The 25,711-nt window shown below is 36.7% G+C and overlaps 1 protein-coding gene across 1 annotated transcript in view; it reads left to right on the top strand.

The window, feature by feature from the left end:
* Positions 1-25,711, top strand: part of ARHGAP42 (Rho GTPase activating protein 42) — a 128,014-nt gene that overhangs the window by 32,877 nt on the left and 69,426 nt on the right. The window contains exon 3 of the mRNA XM_026073787.1: positions 20,906-20,977. Within this exon, the coding sequence (XP_025929572.1) occupies positions 20,906-20,977 (72 nt within the window). The remainder of the gene's footprint in view (positions 1-20,905; positions 20,978-25,711) is intronic.

Here is a 25,711-nt window from a genome sequence, read left to right as displayed (position 1 = left end):
GGTGTACTGTTCCCAACACGATTATTTTTAACTTTCACCACTGACACACGGCAGAATCTTCTAAATTGTAATTTTTTAGCATTTGAGGTTTACATAACCTTTGAACATTTTACTTTGTGTCAGCTATCAGTAAAGCTTGGTAGGTATGTATGCAGCTATAAAAATCATGTTTTACAGTATAAAATCTATTTAAATTTTTTCTATAACTTTATTTTATTGTCATACTACTTTATTTTTACAACTGTTGTTAAGTAGAATCATGATCTTTTCCTGTGATTGTAAGGAATTAGCTTGAATAGCTTCCTTATATGTTTCCAATTTACTCTTTAAATTTCTGTTGGGATGCAAGAGCAATGTGTACACACTGAGTTAATGCTGTCAACAGCGTGGGCATATCAAAAGATTTTCTATAGGTTCTGCTCCCTTCAAAGTTAGTTTATCACTGAATAGTTAAACCTGTGACTACCTTGCCTTTCTTCAGAAAATATTCTTTGTGTTCATACACRTGCTTGCTTTTCCTGAAACGATGCGCAGTTACAACCTCGGAGTTAACAGTTCCTGGGCATAGTACCATTACAAACAGCTAAGCTGACTTTGGCTTTATGCCTGGACATGTTCATTCATGAAATACTTGTTAAAACAAAATACAACTTCCAGTTGCATTCTTCTCTTGGAATAGCTAGTTTCCTCAGTGCCGGCTTTTATTTGATTGTTTTCTTCTTTTAATAACAATGATTTGGGGGAGGTCAGTGAAGGTTGTGTTGTAGAGATAAGGGATAGTGCATTGCTGTGATGCTGCCATGGCTCTCACATCAAGAACCAGACACTGTAGAGGAGCAAAGCACTTAACTATCTAACTGTCCCTCTCTGTGCTTTCTTTCAAAGCAGCTGTGCTGTATAATGCAAAATGATTTCTAATGGTAATAGATAGTGGAGGTTAGTAGCTATTAACCCCATTTCTGCAGTTACTGGAATTGACCTGTGTGGACCCGCAGTATCTGTGAAGATGAGAAATAATTTTCATACTGGAATGTAGCACAGATTGGTCAAATGGTAACGCAGGGCCAGCTGTACCAACAGGACGATTTGAACTGGCTGCTTAATCAATTTTCAGCCTCGCTAAGAGCAGCAGGCAGGTATTAAGTGGCTCTTAATAAACTGGTGAACTCTCAGTTGCCTGGTCCCAAGAGCCACCACTTATCCACTGATAAAGCATTTTTACCTCACACAGATGTGATCACATGGGCTGATAAAAATATGTATTAGGCCATTGAAAATATGCGCAGAAGAGTAAAACAAACCAATTCAATGTGGCCARAGTTAAAGCAATGGATGAGAGGGTAGTGGGTTTTAGGGTTCTGTGTAGAAGAAAAGAAAGCTTAACCCATAAAGGTAATATGTTTATTGAAGTGCAGTATTATGGACATCAGGTGATCCAGCTGTTTGCTGTGTGACTACCAGAACAAATGATTTGCCTGTGTCAGCACAGCCTGTGAAAGGGGAACACTCATACTTCTTCACCTCTCATCTTTGTAGTTTATTCAGAAGTTGGGTTTTCTAGAAAAGAGACTCCAACTCACTATGTTTATTTGCTATTTTTATTTATGTTTCACATAAAGCTGATTTAGTTAYAGCCCTCAAGTACTGCCATAAGAGACAATATTCTTAATTACTGTGTGCCTTCTCACCACCCTTGTCAGAATCGGGCTGCCTTTTGCGTTAGCCGCAGTGTGAAAATGACAGAAGATGGCTTCCAGTGCGCGCTGCTGACCCTGCCTCTCAGGGCTCAGTGAGTGAGAGCTGCAAAATAAATAAGAAGGCAAAGGGAAAAAAGATGAGGCTAATGATAAGTTTGTTTGCCAGCATAGCTTTGCTGTGTGTTCAGCTTGGTGTTTCTGAACCATTGAGAAGTTTGTGGGCTTTTTCTTAATAAATATTATTAACTGTTCTGCCTTGGTTGGCTAATTTCTTATTAGTGACATGGAAATGTCTATCAAGCAGAATTTTGAAGATTATAGTTCACAAAAGTATCTTTTGCAAAAAGGCATCATAGCATTTATATCATAGAAGTTCAGTGTGTTTGTGGAAGAAGCAGACAAACAGGCAGTCAAGAAGAGGGTCAATACGATAAACAAGATTGGTTATGCAGAATGAGAAAGTATCTTTTGAAAGTACGATTTTTAAGGGAGTGGTTTAAAAGTGAAGGAACTAATAGAGCTCTGAGGAACAGGCAGGCCTGATGATCTTAGCTGAGTTGTGGAAGAGGGTGAGAGTCAGCAAACAACAGGAGCAAGTTTTGGAGAGAGCTGAGGGCTTAAACATTTTTTATGAAGTTCTGATGGTTGGTGGCAAACAAGGGTGAGTGGCATTAAGCACTCTCTGACTTGTCTCAAAACAGTGAAAAAGTACAGAGAAAAATCTTAGAGCAAAGTGTTAGAGAAAGTGCAGTACAGAGAAAGACATAGCTAAGATGCAAAATCTTTCTAACCATTTTATAAAAATAAATAGTTTTCCTTCATTTCTAATTCGTAAATCCTAAAATAATTAAGAGGTACAGTTGTTATTGTCTTTAACAGGTAGCAAAAGTTACCTTTGCAACCCAATTCATAGAAGAAATTTCCCCTTAAGATAAGGCTAGCACTATCTCCTAAAAATGGCAAAAGTTATGGGACCATCAATTTCCGGAATTTAATGTCTCTTCAAAGTAGCTTCTTAATATGCTGTGATAATGTAATTGGACTATCTGCTGTAATTTGCAAGGTCCATTTTCCAAATCATCTTTAAAACCGCTGGGGTAAGTAGTGTCTAAAGTCTTAATACGGTTTTCCGTACCATAATTATTAAATATGTTTGCTTGGTCTGTATACACTAATAAGGAAATTTGGTAGAGTATAACATTTGTATTCAAACCATAACCATGACAAATAGATGTGCATTTACACTGTCTCCAATTTAGACAATATCTTAAGTAATCTGTTAGAAGTACTTTTCTTACAATTTTATGTAAACAGTTAGTATATGTTTTACAAGCATTTTCGATGTATTGTTAAGCCAAGCAACAGAATAGTGAAATCAGAGTAGCAGAAATATGTTGATACCAGATTTTGACTCAGTTTCATAACAAATAAACCAAAATGCTTTTTAATATATACATATGTAGATATGTATTTATTGCTCTAGATTAAATACAGTTACTCTTAACTTTATGGCAAAGCTTTGAGTAATTGTTCAAAAGGTTGTAAAGATACCTAAGCGTATATATATTGATGATAGGTGTATAATTTATCTGCTTCTGCGTATGTATGTTTATCTACATACTATTAGTTAGGGATTTTCAGAATCTGCCGAGTATAACAGCAATGAGCTGATAAAAGAATGAGCTAGGATCTAATACAGCTCTTTCCAGATGGTCTCTTCTGCTTTTTCCTGCATGAGTTCCTGAAAAGAGGGAATTTTAACTTCTACTTTTTTTCCTTATTAGCAGAACATTTGTTTCTTGTTTTGGGAAGTGTATATTCTGCTTATGTCTTCTAGTTAAGAAGAGGCAATCATCTGCCAGGATGCAACTGAGGGAGAATATAGGGAAGGGTATTTTGTACTCAGAAGAACTTACTGATGATATTCAAATACTCAGGTTCCCGATCTCTTTTAGAAGTCCGGTGTCAAAGACTGGCCTGTGCATCTGCCTTAATTTCTCTGCCATCTTTTTACAAAGAAGGGGCTCGCTTTCTTTCTTTTCCTTTCTTCCTTTCTTCCTTTCTTCCTTTCTTCCTTCATTCAAGAAAACATTTGAAAAGTCCATTTCAGAAATTTTGACAAATGAAATTCTTTAAAATAAATGTTGTGGTGAGTCTGACAGCTCAATATCCGTTACGGGATAACGTGTGATAATTAAAAACCATTGTTTTTACTTTCATAGTAAGTCAGAACGTTCTTACTTTGGTTAGTCAAGAGTTTATTTTTCCTTTTATTGATTTCCAGCTTTCCCTTAACACACTAATGGACCTCACAAGGAGGCCTGTTTTGGGTGTATTTACTCCACTCTGTAGAAGTTTTGATGACATCTGCGCAGTGAGGAAAACAGGCCTGGCCACAAACTTTGCGGACCAGGATTTGGAAAGGCAAAGAGACAAAGCAATAAACATATGGAACTTATTTTGGGTGATTCTTAACTAGACCTAGCAGCCGGCATGAAAATGCCTGGGAAGATTTAAAATAAGGACCTTATGAAATAAGTCATACTACTTGTTTGCTAAGATTTATCTTAATCATATAATCTATGCAACTGTTAATGCTTTGAATGTAAAATGATGAAAAAAACCCACAAAAGACCCAATTATACAGAAATTTTTTCTCTTCTTAAATTTAAAATTCCCCTTCTGGTACCAGGAGGTTTGGGAGTTTTTTTGTTTTTTTTTTCTTGCTGCTTTTTCTTCACATGAAAAAATATTTTTCTTGTGATTCTTATACAGTGTTTCACAGTAACAGTTTAAGAAATGAAAGATTTTTTTTAAAACATAGTAAAATATCTGGACCAGATGATACTTAAACCACACTTACCACAGTACACAATAGAGTAATTTACCATTGCAAATGTTGTAAAGCATAGGTGTACTTGAATTCTGGACCTATTTTTCTTAATTAGTTCTGTGCTCTAATTATGCTGCTTCCTGTGTTTATGTAGTCATTTCCCCCTTGATAATATGTAATGTAAACACTCAAGCTGGGGGGGGGGGGGGTGTGGGGGTTTTTTTTTTTTGGAAAGCCATAAAGGGAGGAAAAAACAGAAAAGTTTTCTTCCACTGGTTATCTGAAATGCCATTCTTGAGTTCTCTTTTGCTTTCATTATGATTTGAACTCTTGGCCTAATCAAGAGACATGGACTATTTATAATAATGGTAATGATAAAAAGATAAATACATTCAAATTTGTGAGTGCACAGCTGAACGGTTTTCCTTCTTTGTGGTTATGCTTGCCATTACTTTATCTTTTACAACTTTCATTGGGACAATCCATGGAGTAAGCCAAAAAATGAAATGGCAGCTCTTACCAGTTGATTTGCTCTTACCCATGACCACCTCCATTGCTGATTTATGCCGTTCTTCTAAACATTTTTTCAGGGTGCTGCTAAATGAAAACAATGTTTGGTTTGGTTTGGTTTGGTTTTCTACACCAGGCAGTTCCTTTTATCAGGTGATGTAAATGTTGCTTATACAGCGTAGATGGGATGTCTGCAGCAATGGATTTCTTTGGTTAAAAGTGTGCAAAACACTGTGTTCAGGTTGTTTCGTGTCTTTCACCTCTATTTGGATACAGAACAGTTTTGAATATCATATTTAATGGCTTGCCTCATTCAAGTCAGCAGGATTTTTTCTTTCCTTTTTAACTTGTTGGCTATTAGCTTCTGTTAATCTATTTAAAACTCTTAAAGGGTGAATATTTTTCACATAAATGAAAAATATCAGGAAAAAAATCTTAATGTGCAGTGCTCTCTGTGGTTGAATTTTACTTTACAATTACTCATGCGGTTAGYGTTAGGGTATTCTTAGCAACTGGATTCTTTATAAATTGTCCACTTGCCGCTCCGGCTATCCCAGGGAAACCGCTGGCAGTTACTGTGCGCAGCACGTCAGAATCCACTCGCGGAGCGTTCAGGAGAACGAGCTCAGTAACGCTTAACATTGCATTGTGATAAGTTGGTCTATTTAAAGCCCCCAAAGCAAGGAAGTAAGGTAAGAAGAACCGGTTCATGCCCCTTCACTTCTGATTTCTGATAGCACTGAAGATGAGACACTCCAATGYTTCGTAAGGCTTTTATTATCAAAGGGTACAGTCGGCAGTTTCTTAAATACGACCATGTGAGATGTCTTTTTAGCGGATCAGCACATCTTAGAGTCTGACCTTCGAGTGTAGTTTGGCTTCCTGTTGGCCGAGAACTGTGTTTAAGTGGCCTCTCCATTCTGTGCGCTATATGTAACAATACTGGAGTCTCTCCTCCAGATTCATCGGACACAGGTTGAAACGTCTTGCGCTTCAGATTGCTGCCGTTAGCTCTTTGTAGTTGAATGGAAGAAGTAAACGCTGGTCTCTCCCCAGGCACTTGCCAGGCACAGTGGGTATTTTTATAAGGAATTAGCACTTTTTAGGCTCAGTATTCTCTTTGAATTCTAGGAATCGTGGGTTCCATTTTTGCTTTTAGGATGCAATAGTAGTTATGTTAGTTAAAAGAAAGATAGTCCATCCTGTTATGATCCCTCCAGCTGTTAAAGATTATGGACTGTTGAAGTTTGTAGCTTGCATGTTTAAAAATGAATTCTTAGAACTGCCCTACAATGAACATTTCCTAAAAATGGATTTAGGTGCCTAATTTTAAATGTGCAGCTGTGCCAGGTGTCCTTTGGAGAACCTGAATTAAAGATGTTACAGGAGCTTAGTTTACCGTGCTGTTGATCCGTAAGTAGCTTTAAGTAGACAGCACATGCTTCTTTTTCCAGTTTGCTTCTGTGGTAGTGTCAGGAGTAAAACATAATAAATATTTTACTCTGTGATTAGAGTGGTAATCCTCAGAAACCTCAGCAAGGAGATATTTTGAGTAATGATGAATAACTCTTAGATACTTTCCAGCCCATAATCACTACACTGAAGAATCACTGATACTTTGAATTTTGCTCAGAAACTAACAGGGAGCTGGTAAAAAAAAAAAAAAAAAGGTTTGCGCACTAATATTCATTGCAGACTTCCTCTGTCCTTCATGAGACATTTTCCAGTATGCATTACGGTGGCCTTGCTAAGAGATGCAAAGGTCTGGAAAACCACTGTGAGGTCCGCAGTCGTGGAGGAAGCCTGGCGCTTTCATGTCAGTCCCTAGATGCTACGAGTTTGTTCCTTTGTCACTATTTAAGACGCCAGGAGCAGCAGCTGATGCGGGCAGACTGGTAGGGTGTGACGAGCTTGTGCAGAAACAGTAGTTCAGTTGAGCTGCATGTACATCAGCAGCGAAAAATTCAAGCAGCACTCCAACCTCCAAAGTTTTATTTCTAAGGAAGGCCCTTTATTCGCATCCTTCTCTTGGCAAGACAGACTGAGAGAGGAATGAAGTCAATTTTGTTACTAGTTCATGCAGGAGGACAGTAAGAGTATTGTTAAAACCCATGTCTGGACAATTCCCTTGATTTCATTCTTTGCATCCTACTTTCCCTACGAAGCTTAATTAACAACATCCTAGTGTTCATATTTTTATTTATTACTTCTAACACTAATGCAGGATAGTATTTTGCCATTTAGAATAGAGGGTTGACACCTGAGAAAAGTTGTGCATTTTGTTTATTATTTTATATATTTTTTAATCAAGTTACAAAGGGAAAAGGGGAGAACTATGAGAAAAAGAGGATGTAAGGAACAAGTTGAGTTTTGGAATGAATCATATTTTCTTAAGACAGCAATTTTTTAATTTTTTCCCCAACCAGTGCATCTACACTATTAAGCRTAACCTATTTGAATTTGTTTGGGCCCTTTTGTACATCAGTGTTTCTTCTGGAGACTGTCTAATGTTTCAAAAAATACAGGATTCCTTGGCCAGTTTGTAGTGCTGTGAGTGGGAGAGGAGAGAGAAGTATGTGCTCACCTTAGAAACACTTCTGAATCTTAGATCTGATTTTCTTGAATTCAATAACTACTTTGTGATTATTAACAGTCATAAAATTAGTCATATTCTTTAATAATTCAACTGGATTTTCTGTCTTGATGATGAACTCTGGCAATCAGCTTCTCAAATAGATTGTATATTACTAGTGCAAACTCATTTTTATTTCTTAGAATTTTTATCAATTGATATTTTCTGCCAAGCAGCCTATTGTTTCTTGTACTGCTGGATTGTAAGTAGAAGGCAACCACTTTTTACTTATCCATTTTAAGTAATGTTTTTTATTTCCTCACCTCATTTCCTAGCTTCTTATGTAAAATGTGTTGTGTTGCCTTTCTTGAAGGTTGTTTTCATTCATGCATATATTGTTTGTACATAATAATATCTGAAAGTAATAATCACTTATTTTAAAATACTTCAGTTTAAATGTAGATTTGTGGTATGATTTTTTTTAAAAGACCAAATATATTAAAAAAGACTATATTAAAATTTTAAAGACATTTTAAAAGTTTAGTGTCATCCCATGTTTTTCCTGTTATAATTTAAGTTCATAGAATAGTATTGAATATGATGGTATCAAGAAAAGATAAGGTCTGACCTTGTTGTGGTTAAATATTTGAGGTATTTATAGCCGTCTAAAAAGAAAATTAAGTATAGCAGTCTTTTAAAATTTGCAATAAAATAAAGATGGGAATCTTTATAGGAAAATGGGAAAATAAGAGAATATCTGACTTTATATATACATATTTATATACACACATACATGTCTATATATATGGAACATGATTGCTTTCAGCAATCCATTTTTTTAAAGTATTTTTTTGGATGTCTTAAAGATGTAAAATAGAATTAACATGAAAGTGTTTCTAGGAATTTGATTTCAGCAGTTCTGAGTGCTTGAAAGACTTGTTATATCCCTCCAAGAAAAACATCTGCTCTCTCCATACAGACTACATTATATTATATGGTGTAAATAGTTTTGAAAGGCTGCCAATATAACCGATCAGGCAAACATCTCATTGCCACTACACAGTATCAGAAACCGCTTTCTCGCTGGGTATGTGGAAGGGTAGCCTCTTACTGCTAGTTGCAGTGATTGATATGTATCTGCTGCTGTTTTTCAACTCAGCAGGACAGTTTGAGCATCAGCTATCAAAATGTCTTTAATAGTTAATTTGGTTGTCAAATACTGATGCGTTTAGTAGAGGTGATTATAATAAATGCAATTTCTGTTCCACATACAAACAGTGGTAATTAAATGAGCGGGTTATTCCTGATGGCGTTCAAAGTTATGCTTCAAGTATTAGTGATCTGACAATGCCCAGGAATCCTGTGATTATGACCAAATAGATGAGCATTCAAACATTAAAACTTAATTACTGTAAAATAACAATTCTGGGAGTTTTAAGTATAATGATGTTTTCTCTTTAAATATTTATAAGCCAACAAAGACTGTTATAAGCTTATTGCAAATTCGCAAATGTGGAATTTAAAACAGATGGAGTGAATATTTAGCTTTTTCCTCCAGAGACATCACAAACAAATGGATGCAATGAGGGAACAAGATAGTTAAAAGGAAATAGCATTAAAAGAAGTATTAAATGAACTTGTAGAACATATTTTACCCAGATATGCCAAAACACCATTTTTCTATCTTTTTAAAATCTTTTGAAATACAGAAGTTTTACTCTTTATTTTCCCTGCAATTATAAGTTCAGCCAGGAAATTATCTGTTCTAGTTTGGAGAAGGATAACTGTTGAGATGTATGTGTAACTTGCTGCCATAACTTCATGATACAAATATTCTTACCTAAGTGCCTTTATTTTTCCTTCCCTGTATGTCTTCTTTTTCACTGAGCAGTGTCTAAAACCAGAGTCCAGTCTTGCAGTTACTAATTACTGTCTGTTGGGGTTGCTGTTCAGGAAGAGCTGAACAAGTCATTAAGACAAATAGTCATAAAATGTTTGAAAGTCATTTATAAGACCTGTTACTTTCTGTAAAGTTCTGTAAATTACTTTCTGTGCTAGGAACTTATCCTGTGCTTAACCTGCCATTAGGTGACGTAATAATCTTCAGATGTTTCTGGAACAGAGTTAACTGAGCAGGATCAGGTGGTGGGATTTCTGAAGATCTCCATTTTACTGTTTTTGTTTAAATGTTTGTTGGTTGGCATAGTCAAGAGCTTTAATGAGTTTTTATCATAAATTCTTTGTCAGACATGCAGTTAGCTGCTGTGTTCTAGGACCAGTTGGTGAGTGTGGTTTCTTAATATTAGTTAATGACAAAAAATCTCCTTAGTAAAAGCAGCATATTGTAATGGGACTCCATGGTAGAGAGCAGAACACTTATTTCTGAGCCTGCATGAAGTCTCATTTTAAAGAGAGGTGATATACTATGGCAAGTTTGGATTTTAACATACACTATAGCTTACATCAAACAAGTACCCTAATACTTCTTTCATTTGCGTTTTCCTATTTCAGTGCTCTACACATGTACCAGATGGTAATACTGTAATAACTATGCTAGGAATTAATTAAATAAAAGGAAGTCAAGAGGCATAATATGATTTCATTTGGTGCCAAAGAATAAGCCATATTCCTAATGTACTATAATAAAGTTTAATTTATGTGACCCCTGTTTACCCTCTCTTCAGAGAATTCTGTTAGAATGTGTTTGGCTTTTTTTTTTTCTTCTGAGTTCTGACATAAGTAATTTGTTATCCTATTTYATTTGTTCTAGTACTTCGGTAATTTATTCTTGATCGTTTGGGGCTTATTCATTTGTAGTTCAGCTGTTTGGTTGCAAATTAGGATTGTGACTGTAACTTTGGACTGTGAAGTGTTAACATCTAGTGAATCTTGTAATGTTTGTGCTGGCTCTGTCAAATGTACCTGCTTTCTGCTGAATGAGAAGTGACTCTTCTGCTTAGTCCCTTATTTCTTTCCGATATTCTGTAAAACTTTAAGTGGGTTTGCAGTATCTCTGAGTTAGAGCAGACTTCAGGCCCAGTGGCCCAGACACTCATTTGCTTTCTTTTGGCAACACCTAAGTTATGTTGATTTGGGCTTTTTACATCTACTGGGAATTATCTGCATGAAAACAGAGAAGCAAACTCTGCTGAGTTTGATTGCAGAGAACCTGGCAATTTTATGATGGGACACAACTTACAAATGAGATGTACCTGATACCTCATCTGTGAGTTGTCCAAAATGAGTCACAGGARTTGTGTGCTTATTGCTCTCTGCTGATTGTAAGGAGAACCTTAAATGACCGTCTCAAATGCAGACCCTGTAGACATTTAATGTTGAGTGAGTGAGTTAAGTTATGGTCAGCTCTTGAGACTTTCTTCGTACTGGTAGCACTGCTACTGAGACAGAAACGTGCTCTGTCAGGTTATAATGTTGGCAGTGCATGCACTGATTCAGTAGGGGCCAAATTATGTTGGGGGGCTATTATTGCCACTTGTAAAGCTTTCTTTTTTTTCCCCTATTTTCTTGCCAGACCTTTAAGTTCTAATTTCTCTGTTGTTCATTAGCCCCATGGAAGGTTAACCCAAGTTAATACAGACTGGTCTCAAAAGTCCAGGGTTTCAGGATCAAATAAAAGCCTCATCTTCTAGCAGGAAGAAAGGAACTTTTGTCCCACAGTCACTGCGGACAAGAAGGATATCGGTGCCTCCTTTCATTCAGAGATAATCAACTTACTGGTTTTATGAAAGGCTGTACTAGACATTGGGGCCTCAGAGTTGCTGAAATACCATAAATGTTCCAGCTTGCCACAGAGATTGAGATACCGCAGAAAAGGCRGGATGCTTGAGAATGATTTGGGCTTCATTTGATAGCATTTGCCCACTATGTCGTACCCAACATCTGAGAGAGCAGAGTTCATCTTCACCTCAGTTAGGAGGATCTGGAGACATYTCAAAAAAGCATATGCACAAAGTGCTCCAGCAACTCAGGAAGACAGGACACAAATGAATCAACTTCGAGACTGTTGGATRTAAAATGAATTAAATGTGTTTTATATAACATTTTATTAAAGGTTCAGGTACTGAAATGCTATTGTATTGAAAATATTTAAAACAGTTCTTTTTAAAAACATGCTTCCCTTAATACGATAGTGGATAGTTCAAAAAAAAGGTAGTAAGACTATTTCTGAAATGACATGAGCTCACTCTTTCTGCCAGTGAACTTGCAAAATATATAGATTTTAAAGTTTAACATTTTCTTCCTTGCCTAATATTCAGGAGGAACAATACCAAATGGGAGCGAGAACCCCTAGAGGACMTCCTGGTATTTGGTCTCCTCCCCAGTCTATGAGACAAGGCCACATCTGGTTAATGATCACAAACATAGTCGTGGTATTGTCTGCAAGACTTGCTTGTTTTTATATCCTGCTTGGCAATCTTCATAGCTTGAGTGGGGCTGTTTGGTTTTGGGGAATTCCTTGAACTGGCTTCCCTCGGTGAGGTCCTTGGCATTTCCGTGTTCCTTTAGCACACGAAATACAACTGCTTACAATCCTGGTGCTCATCTCACAACATGATAAAACATTGTTTCCTTCTCAACTTGGGAATGATATTTCCCTCTGTTAGTACTTGCCTCAAGTGCAGTTGGTTTGATATTTTCTCCCTAACTTGCCCTGTAGCATGGCTGTACTGGAGACTGGAGGAGAAAAGAGCAGAAGTAGAATTAATACCACCTCTGCAGGCTACTAACGCTGCGAAGGGTCTCATCTTATCTAGAGATAGAAGATAATGTTGTTCACAAAAAGAAATGAAAAGTCTATGAAGACATGCAGATTTTCTGCAGTAAAGAACAATATCATTACCTTGACAGAGGYTGGAAAGAGATGCCCTGTCTTGCAACATGCACATTAATATAAACTTCTGCAATAATTGGCTTGAACTCAAGGGGTTAACAGAACTCAACATCTGATTTAAAAATAGCTTTTTAATCTTTATTTTCCTTTCTGCTTCAGTCTCTGTTATGCCAGCACATGCCTCTCAGAATTTTCTTTTTCATTTCTTCCCTTTTAAATTCCCGCAGTGGTTGAGCAGGGACAGTCACAGGAAGGGCAGTAGGTCAGGTCAAATGCATGGCTAATTATTGTGGGATTTGAATATTTCGGGGAAATCAGCTCTCTAGAGTTGGAGGTCTTCCATTCGTATGGGATTCCCAGCGTTGTAAAGGAAGRAAGCTGAACGGGCAGAGGGAAGAAATTAAAGCTTGACGAATACAGGAGTGGCTAGGTGCCTCAAACAAAGCCGTGCTGTGTAGGGGGAGTTAAGGCAAAACGGACGGTTGAGGCAGAGAGCTCTAGTGGTGATCGGATCACACTCTCCCCAGCTTCAGCTTTTGCATGCCAGAGATATCTGAGCTTTCCAGGAGAATCTGCCTGTGGTCAGGATACGAGATTGTAAGAATTCCATCAAAACTGCCCTAAACAGGCTGATATCTTACAGTCTTACCACGAGGGTCTCTCTTTCAAAATCAAATTCAGTTCTCCATAAATAAGCTTGCAGCATCGCCTCTGTCTCAGGAGCACCCAGCAGAGTTGGGTGTGCCAACAGTTTCTCTTCAGGTGAATTTTAAGGGATGAAGARGAAGTTCAGGATCTCTTGCTGGCTGGTACAAAAGCAGATACAACTTATGCACATGTCTCTGGCTTTGTCATTGGAGCAGAGCCTGGAAATAGAAAGAGACGTTCATGGGAGCTGAATGGGAGTTGATCTCTAAGCGTGATAATACTGCAATGTCATTAGAGGGCACAGAGATGCAAAGAGAGACCATTCTTTGTGTAGGACTTTTGTATCTGAAATATGGATGCTTCCAACCAAACCCCGATCTTCCCTTACCTCTCCAAAAAGAAGTATTTCTGAAATAGTCAATATTTATTTTGAATGTAGTTTATCCACCTAAAACTAGACATTCTGGGRAAAAAAAAAAAGTATCAGTAAGCCTTTATTTACCAAGACCCTTACCAAGTAATTACAAAGTCAAGATGCACAGAATTTGAAATAGTGGTGGCAATGGTAATTTAAAGTGTTACATCTATAAACCTTTTTTTTTCTGGATGCATATACCTTAYATCACTGTGTACTTGGTAGAACAAAAATGTTGAGGTTTAATCGTTTGATAGTAGAATGTGAGGCAGGGATTTTCACAACATTTTATCCAAAGGTGGCTGATTTTTCTTGTGTTGGCTCTATAATCAGTGGAGAAGGAAAGCTGCTTGATGAAACCTAGCATGTAATTTGTTCCTTGCAGGAGTGTTTCTTTCTCCCGTGTTTCGGGAGGACTCCTTAAGGAGACTAGCCTTCCTATGCTAAAGGCAGGCTTTTGTGTGTGTTCTCCTGTTTCTTAATTTCTTAACTGTTTCAAGAAATAGTCATTTCAGGCATGACACTACATTGCTTTATCTTTAAACAGTTTCTTGTAAGAAATTAAAGCATACTGTGTTTTCTGCTAACATCAGCATGGGCTATAGAATATAGAAAATCTAAAAGTGGTGTTCACTTGAAAACACTTACAGAATAGTAATTTTTGAACCAGGTATAACTACTTCCAGCCTCAACTGGTGTGTGATTTATAAGCATTCCCTTGTGGCAATTTATTAAAACCATCTGACATAGCAAAAGGCTAGTGCTAAGAAGCTGAGTATTGCATTACGGATTGTACTTAGAAGTGTCTGTCCTGTGTTATTATTAGTCTATGGCTAAAACTTCATCATCTTCTGAACATGCTTTAACATCATCTGCATTTCAGTTCTGCTTGAAATGACTGGAATCAGTAGTGATAATTTTTTGAAATTTTCTACAAGCTTGGACATTGTTTGATGTCATCTTTTTTGCAAATGTGAGAAGAATTAAGAGAAACTTCAGATATGTGTATATATGCTTTGTTTTGTAAATATGCAATTTGTCTGTGTACAGTTTTCCTTAAAAAGCTTAAAAAGCTGTAAAAATACTTGTCTTATGTCAAGAAGCTATAGGCACTGAAATGCATATTATTAGGTTTATGTCCTATTTATGCTTTTTAACTTCTTAAATGAAAACTGAAGACTTAAATACATGACTGATGTTTCATTATGATGTGTTTATCCTCTGTGTAGCATGTAAGCTTGGTACATAATAAAAAAAAACTGTTTGTCTGCATTTCATCTCTGTTTTTGTATTTGAAGTTGTATTGTTTAGGAGCTGCTGATAATTACCACAGATAGAAAGAAATGTTTTTTATTCTCTGACTTATAAGAATGTTAGGAACTATTAAGATTTGGAGGGGGGAGGTTTTCAGATGAAATTATTTCTTTTCTTCTAGCAGAGCAATATATTTCTACATTATTTCTACATTACTGTGAATATATTAGCTATGAGATTTGTTGCCTTGTAGAAGTCTTATAACAACATGAAGCAAATTAATACTTGTCAGCATTCAGAACTCATGAGTCATTAAACACTTCAGGGAAATTGGTTGCATTTCCAACATGCAAGTGTGATAATTCTGTGCGGCAATGAAAAATACTTTTAGCATATTCAGAGCAAACATGGAGCAAAAATTAATATTTTTTACATGTACAAAAGGTAGAATAAAGTTCTTCTAATGGTTAAAGCATTTCACTATAATTCAGATTATCTTAATTTAATTCCTAATTCTGTTACTGGAAAAGTGCCTCACCTGGTATTTTGATCTTCTTCTGTCACTGAGAATCCTGTTACTTTCTTCACTCTATGAGCTACCTAATGTCTTTAGCTCTACAAGTAAAAATAGACAGTTTAAGATGTATTAATTCTTCTAACTGCAACTTAATATTTGTAGATTGCAAGGTGAAGCTCAAATCTTGTAAAGCACTTCAGGGATTAAAAGTTTGGGGACACATTATTGGTATTTACTATTGAATAAGCAGCCGCATCAATATTTGCGTTAAATAGAATTTCCATGTGTGTCCACTGGTCCTAAGTAAAAGCAGTGTGTACGTGCATCATTCTGCTTATCATATACCATATCATATACCAAATTTACGACTAGAGAGTTGATTCTGTTTCTGTTGAGAAAGCAAAATGCTGACCCTAGTCCTATAACGTTTTCTGCTTACATGTGTATCCCCTCAGTTAGATGCTATACGGAACAAAGGCATTAATGCATAGGTCAAATAGCTTCTGTTTGCAAATATATTAGCTACTGTCTCAGGGCTGACGTATTTTATATTTGAGACTGACATTTTATATTTGACTGAAGAGTAGCTGTGCATATCAGGTGAACAGTGATGCACAGCAGGACAGTTCAGCTAAAATGAAAGATTCCAACTTGAAATAAGGAAAATAAGGGCAGTGAAGCACTGAAACAGGTTGCCCAGAGAGGCTGGGCAATCTCTGTCCTTGGAGGTTTTCAAGATCTGCCAGGGCAATGCTCTGAGCAACCTGGTCCGTGTCCAGTGCTGCCCCTGCTTTGAGCAGGCGAGCTGAGCTAGATAACCTCCTGAGGGCCCTCCTAGCCTGAATTACACTATGTTTCTATGAAAGCTGGGGAAACAGGAGTAAAAAAAAATTTTGCAGTCAATTCAAACAAAAGCTGAAGTCAGATTTATTAAAAGTAGTTAAAAACTTATTTGCAAAGAATTCTGTGTTTCCTAAATAGGAAACTGAGAGGCATGATATGTTCTGATATAAAGCTCTTATCAGATATTTTTTTTAATTACTTGAATAAGATTTTCATGTGCAAGAAAGCATCTACCCCAGATACAAAGTTGGTACATTGCTTACACCATAATATTATGTAAATCATATAAATGTATTTGTATGGAGATGAAAGCATAAAAGCAAAAATTTAATTCAGAATTAGTCAAAAATGCAAGTTTTACATAAGCAATTTATTTACTGTATAATGTGTGACAGAAAACTTATCCCAGAAGTTAAATTTAAGAAAATCTAGAAATAGAAAATTTCAGATAGGTTTACAAAAAACATTTATTTCTCCCTTTCTAATGTGATGTAATAATTATGACTCTCATAAGAATGTGTTAGTTGATGCTGATTTTTTTTTCACGTTCTACTGAATGAAACTTTTAGTAACAATGAAAAGTTAAAAAAAAAAAAAAAAGTTTCCCTAAAAATCTTCCAAAGTAAAGACTTGGAGTTTCTCTGCGATTTGTGAAAAACACAGTTTAATCTCATTATTAGTCCCTTAATTCAATTTTATAGCAACATTCTGGAAGGAAGGGGGATGGGCTGGAAAGGTGGAAGAACCTGAAGGCAAAAAGACAGCTTAAGGTGATTTATCACATTGGTTTGAAGGATGTCAGACCATACTGAAGTATTGTATTTATCCAAACTGAAGATGACCTCATAAATTGTCAAAGCTGGCTTGTGAAAAGTATTTTCAATTTTTTTTATGTTTTTTCAAGTGTTTTAAACAAATTCAGTGCGAGTTTGGCAACACTTACTTTAACAATGCTTTTATCAATAAAGCTAAATAGAGGGAGTTACATATATCAAATTTAGAAAGTTGATTAAGTCCTATAGTTTAAGAAAATGCCTTTTTACTAGATCTAAGAAAACTTTCTAAATTGTCAAAGTAACATTTTCCTATTATGTCTACCTGTTATATGTCTAGGCTGTTAACTGACACTAAGTTGTAACTGTGTGGAGGGTTTTTTTTGTTTTTACCTTTGTTTTTTGTCCTCTGGAAGAAGAGTGAGAAACTGTCAGAGAAAGCAGCGCTTTTGATTGGGACGCCGTATGTTAGCAACACTGGGAGATGGGACTGTATAGCGTCCAATATCTCTATTGGGTCAAGAAAGCCTTTAAAACTTTACAAACTTTAAAATACATATGAAGATGTAACTAATTTGAATAAGCTTTTAAGGAAAAGATCTGTATTGTAAGCACACCATGGGTTTCTGAAGTTGCTGTTTACAGTCTTTTTGGCGTTGTTTGCCTGTTCCAAGTGTCTTTGATTTCAACCTCGCAGGATAGCTGAACGAGAAAGGGATTATCGTCTTGGCAGGAAGTAAGCTACTCTATTAGAGCCACACAATGAAAATACCGGATTATCCTAAAAAATCATGTTGCTGTAGACATGGTTGTGGGAGGACTGCATTCCTAATTTTGAGGGAAAGAAAAATTGGCCATAGGCCAATTTCTTCTACCTAAAAGTATGTTCAGAGAGGACAACCCAGAACAAGTTAACTATAATATAATTGCAGTGACAGGAATCAGTAATGAAAATAAATGAATAAATAAATAAATGCATAAGGCGAAATTTCTCTCTGCTCTGTGCTTTTTGGTTTACGAAAGCGTGGCGAGGTTGGGTGGATGTAGACAGGAGCCTTTGCAGAGCTGAGCCGTCTGTATCTTGCAGTCGGGGATGCCAAAGTGCATCTGCCAGGGTTTTCCCTGGTACTTAGCTGGCAAGTTCTTCCCAGAGCAAATGCCCATTGCTTGTCAAGTTCATAATTTTTTCAGGAAGCAAATCACCACATCTGTGCTCTTGTCAGGAGAAGTTTTTGGCACAGGGACAAACTTGCAGCCTATGTGGCTCAGCAGTTCTGTTCAGAGGCAGCAGACTCTGTCTTGATGAAGTGAGCACCATCTTTTAATTACTCTTGCAGTATCCACTGGCCACTCCTAGTGGTATATAAGTGAATAATATTGGGCTTCAATCCAGCCAGGCCACTTACTTCCTAGATTACTCTTCAGGATACCATATGCTTCCTGCAACCATCCTCTTTCCCAGTGGCTGAAGCAGGATTCTCTTCCAAGATTTTTCAGTCACTTGGCAGCAGAGTTGAGTAAGACCAGTAGTAATAAGTGTGTTTCAATCATTTTAAGGCTGTCAAGAGGGCAATATATGAAGTGAGGTCTCCTGATTTGGCATGGAGACTACCTAAATGTGATAGCTTTGAGCAATGTGAAGAGACATATTCAGCTCCACGCAGAGTTAATCTGGAGATTAGCAATGACTGTTGACATCTGTAGTAAATAATTCAATAATATGAATTGCTTTTAAATGAACAGTGAGGTATTTAATATATTATTGCTATATGTGACATGCTCTCAAAAACAGAAATATAGTTGTTGGAATTCAAGTCACTAACAGAAACTTTGTTTGTGAAAAAGGAAAAAAATGCATCCACACTTCTGTACCTGTGACTCCAGCAAACTTTTGTGCTTTCAGTGTATGCCAGAAACCATCCACGCATATAAGCTGTCAAAACTTCCAGCTGCTCCTTCCAGATGTACACAGTGCAATTTTACCTGATTCTGAGCAAGTCACTTAACATTTCTGCAGCCCTGTTAACTTTCACCTGCCTTACTTACAGTCCTTGGGATAGGGATTATCTTTTGTTACGTGCCTGTACGTTGCCTCATAGAAAGTGTCGAGTCTCAGTTAGATTGCTAGATGTTGCCTGAAAGTCTGTATCTTTGGGGGAAATGTCTGCTTGGAGAATAACGTTATGTTGCATTATATTCCAGTCTAACTGATGATATAAGTTGACTACAGTAAAAGCTCAGTGAAGCCACGCTCTTTTCATCCTCAGTGCCCGATGTCTATTTTTAAATGCGGCCAGTTCTAATCACTGCGTCATCAAACCTGCTGCTCTTGCTGCCTTGGACTTTTTTACATTAGGATGTCAAAGAGGGTCTTGACTTTTCCTGAAACTGCTGCCCTACTGAGAGAAATGGTGATTCTGTGGTCTTTCAATTGCAATGTTACGTTTGGAAGGAAAGAAAATATGTTCGTATTTTACTATTTCTATTCGATGTGTTTATTATTACAGTCTTTTGGGAAGCTTTTGTGCTCTCATAACAATGCAACTTATCAATTATTGTTATGGAAGAGTTACAAGAGCTCTATTCATTCACGTTTGGCTTAGCTGCATGTTAGCTTTGCCCAGTCCTCCAAACATGCCAAAGTGGAAATGAAGAATGTGATGACTATCATAAAGACTGGGCTACTGAGGAGCAAAGAAGTTATTCGTGCAGAAAACCTAAAATTTTGCATGTACTTACTATAATAGATTTTTATAATGTGTTTTATTATGCTTTATCTCTGATGTTTTGGCAGTTTTCAGGAAAGATGTATGAAATCTGTGTGCTTGTACTGAATAAGGCATGTTTTAGGAGATGTGGTTCTTGAGTAGGAAGCTGTAGCAAAAAGAAAACTGTATTTTTCCTGAAAAATAGAAAAAAATGTATTAAGAAAAGATAATGTTAATAATTATAAATGACAATATTTATTATCATGAGTATGATAAAAGTAGAGGAGTAGAAAAATGTTTTATTAAGAAAAAAAAATGAATACACCCTTTCCAGAAAGGGCCCAATGTAATGACTCAAATGTGTCATAAGCCCAAAGCCTGGGTTTTATGTAAGTTTATACATAATGGTTCTTCTGAGTTTTTTCTAGGAAAAATTGATTTAGTTTGTTATTCTGTCTGTCCCCAAAAGGCACATAGTTAAGTCATACTAGCTTTTTTAGCATGTAGCATGATGGCAAGACTAGTATTTGTATTCTGCTACCTGTGTGTCTCCAGCCCAAATGACTAGGGACCACTTATGTCTGGTCGCTGCCGTGAATGGCCTTCAGAGAGGGGTTTGAGTTTGCACTAAGTGAACAAAGACTATGAGGGGAAAAATGTGATTAATTAGGAATCCTGATTTAGGTTAAATTGATAAAAATAGCTGCAGGATATTTTAAGTTAGTTTAAAATCTAAACCAGTGAGGGAATCCAATTTAGAGTGTTTTGTAAATTATTCACTTTTATTTTTAGAGTACTCTGCCTTATTCTTCTCTATTTGGGATAACTGGATATATGATCCAAGGAGATAGCTGAAAAGATTCAGTTATCAAGTTTTGTAAACCTCTGCTCTTTTTAGACCATGCTGTCATTACTACTGTGCTTGTCTTCTCTATTCTGCCAGAACATATTTCTGGAAAATTTCATTTTATATTCTAGTTTTAAGGGAGATGCAACAAGTAGAAGTAAAATACCAGAAGTCCCTTCTATACATTGTGGATAAACCAGCTTTATCATTACTTACAATTGTTTTAGTTATTCAAGGGAATGGTCCGTTACAGACTAGTGAACATGTGTGTAGTATGCTTTATGTAAAGAAGTCATAATTATTTGAGCCCCACTCTGTTTTTACCAGAATGTTGAACATTGAATTTTTCAGTCCTGTAGATTGGCAGAGTTACAGGACTGCAACTTTCTGCGAATACTCTGTATTGAAAAGATGTGCTTTCTGTTTAACTTTTCAGATCCAGAACGCTAACGACGTGCTAATAGCACCACTGGAGAAGTTTCGTAAAGAGCAAATAGGAGCAGCAAAAGTAAGTGGCTGGGAAAATGATTCTTTTTCATTTCATGTTTACTGGAGTTTATCAGTGTGTGTTGAAAGCTGGACTGAAAGCAGGCATATGTTTTCAAACACATTAGATACTATCCTCACTGATGCATTAGTAAATTAGACTGAAATCTTTGCTGCAGAAAAGGAGATGATTCAGAAGTGGAGTATAAAGACTGCTTGTGTATACGCATAGGGTAGAGCTCTTGTTACTATTGCTCATTCTTACCATCTGGAGTTGTGTTTATCTTCTGATGTCTGCATTTACATTACCTTGCATCTTGGGTTAACTCAGAACCACAATGAGGGTTCAGACATCTGCTTTGAGAGTTGTGGCCCTGCAGTGGCTGTTGTATAAAGACCGACAGAAGTCAGCGTGCTTTTGGCATGCTCCCTCTCTTTCCCTGACTTCCCTCTCCACTTTACATGGCTGGTGCAGTGCAGCGATTGCTATCTTTATACTGCCCAGAGATTTGCCCATGATGGAAGATTTCCAGTTGGTGATTTCAGCCAGTTCTTTAGTGTTAAGTGTTACATCTGTGTTACAGGAACAGTGCAGATTGTCTAGGTCGGGGTTCAGTAGTCAGCCCAGGAAATCAGTTGCATTAAGGAAAAAGAAATGAGCTTCCAGTCTAGAAGAGCTATTTTCAGTCTGATCCTGCAATCTCAGGTGGGCATCAGTGGCTACTTGGATCACAGTCTCTCAGGGATGCATAAAGGCTATGGTAGTCAGAGGTATGGTTAATTACAGTTCCTTCTGTCTGCATAAATGTACCACTTTGGAAGCATTTCACTCTTTGTATTAACACTCATCATAAAATTTTCTGGGAAATCTCCATTTGTAAGGTTAAACGGGGGCAAAAAAATCTACTTTTGATTTAGACATAACACAGCATGTTGTAACTGAGGTTGCCCTTGTCCCGTACTCCCAACAACCTCAGAGGAGGAACAGAGATGTTAGAAAGAGACTGAAGGCTTATGCTTCTTGTACTGCTGCTGTGAATGTATAGCAAACAGATGAGACTGCTTCTGCACAGGGACTAAATAAATGTGTGAGAAGAATTTTTACTGTGAACTTGAGGTCATATTTCTCTGAAAAGGATGTTCTTTTGCTGGATATGGTTCTGTGTACAACTGCATTCTTTTCTTGTCCCACCCATTGTGCTGCTGTTAGATGCACAAGTGGGAGTTTGTTTTTAACTGCTGCAGAAATCAGAATTTAATCCTAACATAAAATTATTTTTAGTTTCCAATAGGTTTTTAATTGTATTGTTCAGCTCTTTGTGTTATAGTTTCATTTTTCCTATAGTTTCAGGAACACCATGTTCAAAAGCCTAATATGCTGTGCCATTAAATTGTCTTGGTATGTCAGAGAGAAGATAGAGTTTGTAGGGATCACTGCAGAGTTATATGAGATGCTTCTGTCCCCTTTGAATGTATCATTCAGTAAACGTCAGAATGTTTTTTAATGATCTGATTGAAGACAACTCCTTCATTTTTGGATCAGCAAGTGTTGAACATTAATGATAGAGCACAAGAGAACAGGTTGAAACCTCTTGCTTCAGTATACCACAAATGCTAATATATCTTTTCTGTATCCCTTCCAGATAAAAATAGGGATATTTGCCCATCTTCTATAATTTAATGAAACAGTGATCGTTTTGAGCTGTCTGTAGTCATCCAACAATATACTGAATGAGTTCAGGATAGAACCTCTGTTTGCCAACTCTTACTCCCATGCTTAGTGCATTGCATTAATCAATGGTATGTGGGTTTTGGATAGCCTAGGATACTGGCTTAACACACTGATACCATATAGAGAGCTTTCCCAGCTCATTGTTTTAGAAAATGTCAGATAAGCTTGTCTTCTCTTTTTCTGGCCATGGAGTTCAACTGTACGGTTCAAAATGAGAGATTCAGATCACTCGCATAACCCAGGTTGTGATAGGGTTTCATACATTCACCTCTGAACTGATTTTTACCAGTGGAAACAACCACAGAGTATTAAACTAAACGTATTTAACTAACGGAATCATCACAAGGAAGTGAAAGATGAGTTGCATGTAGTGCTTTTCTTTTCCTAATTAAAAAATAGCAACATGTGGACTAGAAATAACAAGACCAGTACAAAACAGAGTGGAAATTTGGGCTTTCTGAAGCTCAGTGTTAGTAAAGTGGGGAAAGTGGTCCAAACGCTTACCTCCATTTCTGTTCAATCGGCTTAACGTTTGGGAGTTTATGGACCATTAAAAATACAGGATGAGTTGAGCCTGCTAGTTACTTAGCTTCAGTTAATGAAGAGATTTGGCTTTTGAACTATTGTGGGGTGAACTGAATTGACAGCAAAACGGAAAACTTGCATGCTTCATGTTATCTGGACCTGGGCAGTAAGTTTTGTGGCGCCACCCCCTTGTTTCTCTGCCATAACTCTCTCAGAAAGGAAAGTAAACATTTCACTGCACATGTTCTTCTCTAAGGTGTTGCAAGCTGCGCAGGATAGGTGCTAGTTATGTCATACTATGTATATTGCTAGAAGTTATTCCAGTAATTGCTGATGAGGGTTGTAAAAGCACCCAAGAAGGAAACAAGAGAAGACAGCAGTGTATTTCCAAGTAATTTGCACATTAACATTTTGTGGACTAACATTTTCAGAGATTAGATTTAGAAGCATGAGATTAATTGTACATGACTTTTGCATTGGCAATCTCAGCAGTAGGTACAAATGCAAGTTGGTTTTTGCGATGAGCCTTCCCCTGAGAGCACATTTATAGCCAGTGGTGAGTGTTGCAATTTTTCTCTTTTAATTGGACTTTGAAATTATTCATTTTTGTACTGTTTTAAACTGAGTATAGGAACTTTTTTGAGGAAAAAAATGCATTAGCTAGTTATGTTACTTATGTGTATAATAGGAATCATTATTGGTTAGGGACTGTTGTCAGACTTTGGTAAAGTGAGAGAGAACCCTTAAAAGAATGCTTACTGGACTTTTTTCTTTCTTTCTAAAATGCTAGATAAAATTCAGTTGGAGATGTTCACATATGAAACAGCAAAAATTAGCCTAGAGCATTATAAACAAGTGACCCTCCTCCTTTATCAAAAAAATACAGAAACAGTTTATTAAGAAATGACAGTTTTCAGAATGACTATCTCCATTTTATTTTAATAAGTAACTTAGCAAGATTTTTACTGCCATGATGAAATATGTAGGACTATGCTATGGTTATGTTTAATGAAGAGAATGAGAATACTATATTCCTTATTCAAGCCTACATATAATGTAGGTAAAACATATGATTACAGAAATAAAGGAGAAAAAATATGGAGGACAAAATATTGTTCTGTTGCCACTACAAAGCTATACTTCAAATACAAGTACAGCATAAACCCAGAGTGCAAAGTTCAAGTGTTTTTTAGAATGTCACAAGAATAATGTTAAAGACCAATTATTCATATGTATTTCAAAAACCTAAAGGTGCCCAGCAAATTTAAGAAATAGACTCTGTAAAACATAAGTGTTTGTAATCAAACCAGCAGTATACAAATCTACATCACTTACTTTTCTTGATTTATACTACTTGCTCTTCTGTTTTTATTGCACATATTTCAGTTCTTCCTTTTCTGTGCACACTCAGTTTAAATAAAACTTGAGTTGTCTCCAGAGACTACACAAACCCAGCTTTGCACTGGGTAGCCTGTTGATTTACTCCATCTGAGTTTAAAAAAATGACCTCTGCAATTATTGTACAAATCATAGGAAAAGCACAGTGAGCTAACTGGGAAAAGATTTGAGGCACGAAGCAGTTTGCCTTATTTGGTAAATGTGGTTTGCAAGTCCCCAGCTGGTAACTTTGGTGAGATCACTGTGCGATGTGTTATGTGCAATAAAGCCAAACTTTCATGTTTCTTTTTATCCATTGAGTTACAGTATTTAGCAATATTTGTTCCAATGTCCGTTGACCTTTAGTACAACTCAAATCAGATCAAAGAAAACAGAAGCAATTTTGTTTGTAGGACTTAAAAGAACGGTTTTGTTTCCTCCTTAATATTCCATCTGTTTGTTTCATAGAATTATTTATTTTGGCCTGGAGAATTATTTTTTAATATTATTTATTTTTATTCATTCATTCATAGCTGTGAGTTCCTTTCTGCTTGGGAAACAAATAGATGTTCACTGCTGGGATTAATTTTCTAGCATCCATGTTCACATCTCTACTCACTTGATCTAGTCATGCGAGAATTAGAGTGCTCTCTCCCCGTGTCTTATTATTATTGTTACTGCTCAGAAACTGAGGAGCACAAAACAGAATATATTTTAAAGTCTGCGAGAAGAGTTTTGAATACGTATCCAAGAACAGTTAGAAATGACCAATTTTGTGAATTGTTTTCCTTGGGATCTAATCAAATTCCAGCAATTGTTGTAAATCCTACTATTTCTTTAACGGAGAAAAACTAATGACCTGGTTAATATTACTCTAGTAGGCAAAGTGGGGTGTGTTTTGTTATACAGAGCATCTGTTACTCAAGGTCTGTGGACTGAAACAGGCAAAGTTTGTGTCCACTAGTTTTGGAGTATTTTGACTGTCAGCCTGAACCACAGAGGGGAGGGGGCTGGCGGAAGGAGGCAGAAAGACAGGACAGACCCTTTTCATGTTCAAGGCGTAACTGATGGCCAAATGTTTCAAGTTAAAATGCAACACAGGTTTCCAAAAATGTATAGTAC

Source organism: Apteryx rowi, unplaced genomic scaffold, assembly GCF_003343035.1.
Source record: "Apteryx rowi isolate R43461 unplaced genomic scaffold, aptRow1 scaffold_378, whole genome shotgun sequence".
Lineage (NCBI taxonomy): Eukaryota > Metazoa > Chordata > Aves > Apterygiformes > Apterygidae > Apteryx > Apteryx rowi.
This window is presented reverse-complemented; position numbering and strand designations above follow the sequence as displayed.